The sequence below is a fragment of the Dromiciops gliroides genome, chromosome 2 (assembly GCF_019393635.1).
Source record: "Dromiciops gliroides isolate mDroGli1 chromosome 2, mDroGli1.pri, whole genome shotgun sequence".
NCBI lineage: Eukaryota > Metazoa > Chordata > Mammalia > Microbiotheria > Microbiotheriidae > Dromiciops > Dromiciops gliroides.
The window spans coordinates 44,249,396-44,255,753 of record NC_057862.1 but is presented as its reverse complement, the minus strand read 5'-3'; the positions used below and the strand labels follow the sequence as shown (position 1 = coordinate 44,255,753).

At 40.9% G+C, this 6,358-nt stretch overlaps 1 protein-coding gene across 1 annotated transcript; it reads right to left on the bottom strand.

Annotated features, from left to right (window-relative positions):
* Positions 1 to 1,120: 1,120 nt before the first annotated feature.
* On the bottom strand, positions 1,121 to 1,877 carry LOC122737984 (60S ribosomal protein L10a). The gene has a single exon (XM_043980011.1). The coding sequence runs from the start codon at positions 1,851 to 1,853 to the stop codon at positions 1,200 to 1,202; it is 654 nt and encodes a 217-aa protein (XP_043835946.1). The 5' UTR covers positions 1,854 to 1,877; the 3' UTR covers positions 1,121 to 1,199.
* Positions 1,878 to 6,358: the final 4,481 nt, after the last annotated feature.

Here is a 6,358-nt window from a genome sequence, read left to right as displayed (position 1 = left end):
TTCCTAGTTTTTATAGCCTTGTAACATATTACTCTCTTCTATACCCCACATGGTTCAGCCATATTGGAAGCCTAGTTACTATTTCTTACCCATGAACCCCCATCTTTGAGCTCTTTGCCTTTGCACTGACTTTCCTACACACCCAGCATGCTTTCTCTCTTCACTTCCTTTTAGATTCAATTTAGGTGACACCTTTTCCATCTCTGTTGTCTTTATTAAGGCAGGCTGGGGAGCATAAGATGGGGCTCCCAACTATTCTTCAATAAAGACATACTGTTTCATTAAGGGCTGCATTGAGGAATAAAACAGACAAAACATCTGGAAGAAAGCCCCAATAACATGAAGTTTGGAGCAGAAAGCAAAGGTTCCCTGTATGAAGGGCCTGGGGGAAGTACTTTCTGTGGGAGTCAGAGTTAGGATTTTGGTATCATGACCTCACCAGGTCAGGAGTGGCTATATCCTCCTGAGTCAGGATTCTCCAGTAGGATATTCATCAGGGAACTGAAACCAAGCATCTGTCCCCTGAGATCAACCTCTTGGTTAGTGACAAAGTAGTGAACTTTGGGTAATAAAACTTGGGTCCTGATCAGCAGTTTTTCTTAATGGTTTGCTAGTTCTTCTTGGCTTGGACCAGTTAAGGTGTGGTGGAGAATAGAGAAAATAAGCTAGGCTGGGATCCTAAAGACAGATTTCTGATGCATTTTGTCACCATCCAACACCATGCACCTCCCTTGGCCAAAAGACCTAACATTCCTACCACTCTTATTTCAGCTGATGGCTTTGAAATGCCCTGGAATAGGGCTGCTAATTAGGATCTTTCAAACAGCTCTTAATTCAGTACCAGAGTCAAAGGCAAATCATTTTTCCTGATTGTTTTCTCTTATAATTTTCCCAAAACATTTCAAAACCTGTACTCCTCCCTCTCTTTCATTTGAGTTAGCTTGTGTCCCTCCAATGTTCTGTCTTTTATTTCTTTAGCAGTCTATGGTATTAGCCTTATCATTAGTGCTGGAATAGATGTAGTGAAAGGACTTCGGGCCTTTTACTGGACCTAGAGTCAGGAGAGACCTGAGTCCAAATTCAGACTTTGTAACCTACTATTTATGTGACTTTGGGCAACTTATTTTTTTTTTTTTTTTTTAGCAGCTTCCGCCATTTATTAAGTCATTAGCAGTTTCCGACATTAACACCATGCTGATTTAATAAAGCCGCTGAGGCTTGCCCATGGTGCTCTTGATATACAATGCCCTCACGTTCTGCCAGTTTTTCTTTAGCAGAGAAACCAGGAAATTGACAGCCAGATGGATGTTGTAGACAAGCTCATCATCTGTCATCTTCACGTGGCCAACAGCCACCGCCAGACACAGCACCTTCTTCATCTGAAACTTTATAGTAGATTTAACCTCATCAACCTTTGCCACCATATTCTCATTGTGGGTGAGCAGAGATGGAAATTTGCCAGCTTTGTTCAGACCAGGGCCCAGGATTCGAGGGATCTGTTTGATCAGGGACTCGGAGGCCAAAAAGGCATCATACTTTTTAGCCAGCTTCTTGACCAATTTCTTGTTCTTATTCAACTTCTTCAGGGCCTCAATATCCATGTGGGGGATCTCTACAGCCTTGGCCTCATCGCAGTGCTGCTGGTCTCCCAGGACACACACAGAAAATTTAGGTCGGGGTGTGGACTTGAGCCTGACGGTGCCTGAGAAACGTTTGTCCTTTTGGGGATCATAGTTCTTCAGACTGATCTGCAGCTCCACAGTTTCCAAAAACTTTCTGCGTTTGCGCTGGTTTCCATGCAGGACCTCTCGCACAGCTTCGTAGAGAGTGTCTCGAGAGACTTTGCTGCTCATGGTCGCTCACTGGTCACAAGTCGGGAAAAGAGTGGGCAACTTATTAACTTCTCTGAGTCTCAGTTTCTGTTTTTGTTCATCTACAGTAGGTGTAATGAGAAGAGTGTAGGGTTTGTACTGGACCTGGAGTCAGGGGAGACATAGGTTCAGATCCTGGTTCTGAAACTTACAATGTCATTGGCTTTTTAATTTATATGTGCCTCAGTTTCCTTATTGGTGAAAGAGAGAGTTGATAGCTTCTATAGTTCCATCTTGCTTTAAATGTATCTTCCTCTATAATCACCTAAAGGAAGATGGGAATAATATTTACTGAACTTTTCTCATTGGGTTGTTATGAAAAAGGTGCTTGGGAAACCTCAAAGTCTGAAGAGAATTATTATTTTTATTAGAGAAGATGTCTGGTAATGCTGCATAGTGATTAGCCATGGAATATCATCTTCTGGATAATACATTTTGACTATAACATCAACTATATGAAGGAGAGTTGTATAAGATAAGGTGGGATAGGTAAATTAGAACCCAGTTGGAGAGGGTCTGGGATGTTGACGTGGCAGGATCGAAAAATGACTCTATAGAATTAGAGAGCATCAAAATTGGAAGGAACCATTTGTTAGGGCATAAGCAAAAATTCAGAGTTAAAAAGGCAGGAGGAATGCTGAGGGATCATAGGATTATTGAAAGGCAGCATTGCACAGTGGGTATAGCTCTGGACTCATCAGGAAGAGCTCAGTTCAAATCCTGCTGTGTGACCCTGATTGTTATTTGCTCTTTCTATGCCTCAGTTTCCTAATATGTGAGAGGATTGTATATAATGATCTCTCAAGCTATAGATTCTAAAAGATAACCTATAGAGCCTTATAAAAGTTCCTTGGAGGTCAAGAGTAGACTGTGAAACAATCACATGAGGAGATGACACAGAGGCAGTGTGAAGGAGATTATCAGTTATATGTATGAATAGTATAAAAGTTGGTCTGGTAATTTAATGAAAGCAAGGGATTCCTGATGATCATGTGCTCATTGATCTCTTTGCTATGTTAGAAAAAACAAGACCATATTGCATCCATACATCCATCATGTTAACATTATAAGAGGGTATGGAAGGAAGCACAGACAGAGCTAGGATGTGATCTGCATTCTTAGAGAGAGTACCCCCATCTGTGAAATCAGCAATCCATTGAAATACTGGAGTCTTTGATAAGTGAGGGCAAATGTACTATGGACATGTCACTTGCCCCCATTAATCCCAGTTAGATACAAATTGTTTAGCATTGCATTCAAAACACTTGCTGATATGGCTCCAATCTAGGCCTATATAGCTGTATCCCCTACTACTGCCCTACAGGTACTTTAAACTCCACGCAAATTGGATTATTCCCAACATAAGCCTTGAGGGTTTGCACTTCCCTAAATTTGTATGTGGGAATCACCTTTCTGAAATCTTCTGTCCCTCCTCCAATCTTCCAGGAAAAACTCTTCCCCTCATATTCGGCTCATATACCTCCTCCATGAAGGTGTCTCTGATTCACACAGGAGGTGAGCACCTCCTGCCCTGTATTCTCAGAGCATGGTACACTGCGCCTATGGGTCTCATTACATTGTTTGTTTCTCTGACCCTCTGAATTATGAAATTTGTCTAAAAAGAAAAATGGAATTTCATTCATTTATATGGCAACTATGTGTCATTTTTGAATAACATCTGGGAAAAAATTGCCATCTACCAAAGCCATATCCAGGACTGCTTGGATATCAGTTTAAATTTTCTGGTGTTGATATCTTGAAGGCCTTTTCCATCTACTAACTGTGTCCAAAGGCTTTTGCAATGTGACCTACCTGGTAGACCATTTAACGCTTACCAAAGCAAGCTGGCTCCAAGTAGAGCACAGTGCATCTGGAAACCATCAAGAAGTTTTGAAAAATCATAGTGTCCTACCAATCTCTGCTAATGAGATTCCTCAACACATTCAGTGGAATAGAATTCTCTGTTTTGTTGCCTTATTCTTCTGCCAGAGGCCAAGCATCACTTGTTTGGGTCCCTCCCTACAGCCACGCCTAGGCTAGTGTTAACCGATGGAGTTTGTGGGGGGTGGTGTACTGGAAGTAAGTCTTGTGAAAATCTGGATCTTGAAAGATATCAGATGTGGCCATGAGACTTGGCACCCTTGTATCTCACGCTTCACTTCCATCACTTGTAATTCTCCTCCCCATATTCTATTTTCACTTCAGCCAAAGGGGAATGCTTCAAGCAAAGGGTAGGGTTCTTTCTCTCTCCCATTGCTACAGAATGGCTGACTTTGAAATATTGTATACACTCATCTGACTAATCTGTCTCTCAGGGGGGCAATAAAGACATGGACTCTACAGTAGTAAAAGTTATTGGAATCTTGTTAGTTTCTTCACTTGGCCCTCAGACACCACAGAAGTATAAAAGCATGTAGATCCTATAGAAAGAACTGGTGAAAGCTTCCCAGTTTACCATGAAGAAAATTTTTGGCCCCTTTCCTGTCCATTTGCTGATGTATATTAATAGGAAATATATGGGTAGGACATGTAATTGCTTAGTGGAGCTGGGAACATAGGACAGAAATGCTCTTATGAACCTTTCATGGTGTCTTCATCGGTCCAACTGCATTTGTAGAGTTAAGCAGGGGGATTATTAGTCTTGGAAGTGAAACTGGACCAAAACTCTCTAATCCAGCAACAGACCAAAGGTGGGCTCATGTTGCTTCCTCACCTTCATCCTAAGTTACATCTTGTCCTTCATGGGTGGGCTTATAAATTGTCCTCTTAGCTAGTTTTCAGGCCAATTGCACCCACTCACATCTGATATTTCAGTGAGAATTATTTCTCTGGATTCTGGCCCTCATTAGTTTACAAGATGGGTCCTGCTACTCCTCAATACTGCATATAAGCATAGCATGGGAGCTGGCTCTTGAGGTCTTCACACCATCATTAGCCCTGAAGGACAAAAAGATCAGGTGGAGATGATGCATGCAGTGTACATTGCTCCCTTGCTCCCCTCTCTGCAATTTATGGCATGGCTTCTTCTGCTCCCATTCTCATAAGACTTACATCATGCTATACTGTAACAGATCATGCATGGTGAGGTTAAAGATAAAAATATGGAAGCTCTGTGGATAAAGTGCTGGCAGCATAGAACACCAGAAATTCAGCCAATGAGATTAATCTCAAAATCTGAGAACCTTGAAACCACACAAGGTGCCCTACTCTTGTGTGTCAAACTCCAGCCAACCAGATTGGATCCTTTATGTATTGCTTGTCAAGAAGAGGCCATAGTCAGTACCTCAGCAGAACTGTTCCTTCCAGGATAATGAAAGCCACAGAAGAGGCCACAGCTGGTAGGCATTGTGGCTTCTGCTTGTAATGATTTATAAGGGTTCCAAACAGTCCCAGAAGGAATGAAAGATGTTGGTTGGGCAAATGCTGTATGTGGGGTAAGAGCTCTGGCAGTGACTGGTTAGTTCAATTACCACAAGAGACAGAAGTAGCCCACGCTCTGCCCTGGATGACCAATAAAAGAATTACTAGTGGAACTTTTCCCTTATAATTTCCAACCACTGTGATACTTCTGAACCTCAAGAGAGGCAGCCACAGAATCCCTCTAATTTTTCCATGTGTCAGAGAGAAGGAGGTTAGGGCATGTAGTTAGCTCTTTGGCTTCCCAGGATCACAGAATTAGAGGACATAGAGCTCAAGAAGACTCATTTTACAGATGAGGGAACAGAGACCTTGAGGGCTGGAATTATACTTCCAAGGTAAAAAGAGAGTAGTAAAGTTGAGGTTAGAACATAGGTTTGCTGACTTTACTACACTATGACTTGGAGCCACTATTAATCAGATTACCCTGGACTTAACTGTACTCCCTTTTAGCTTAGTGCTTGGCACATAGTATGTGATTAATAAGTATTTCCTTTCCTTTTCTCTCCCTCCCTCCATCCCTCTTTCTTCCTTCCCTTCTTCATTCTTTTCTTCCTTTTTCCTTCTTTCCTTCCTTTTTTGTCTCTTTCCTTCCTTCCTTCCAACTTTTATGATTCCACTATAAAGCATATAAAGAAATCAACTTTATTTACATTTTAAATTAAACTTTGGGATAAAGAGACCAAAACATATTTTGAGGTAATCCATCTTCATTTCTTAATGCGGTCTACATAGTCGTTAGATTTCAGAGACTTTAGGGAAGCTCCCTCTTTCTGTCTGTAAAAATACCTCACAATGTTACTGTTATAACCAAATAAAATAATATGTGTTGAAACTCCATAAAAATGTCAACTATTAATATTCTTTTACTTTAATCTTTATGTTTGGTGCAGTTCAAATAAAACTGATTTTTGGATGTCACTCTCCTATTTTTTTGAGCTGAATACTTGACAAAACTATCTTTCAGGCAGATTGAATAATTAATTTTAAGAAAAATGATTGGAAAGAATGGAATAAAAACTATTTTTTTAGTATGTGCAGATCCACTGAAAGCATCATCAGGATAACTT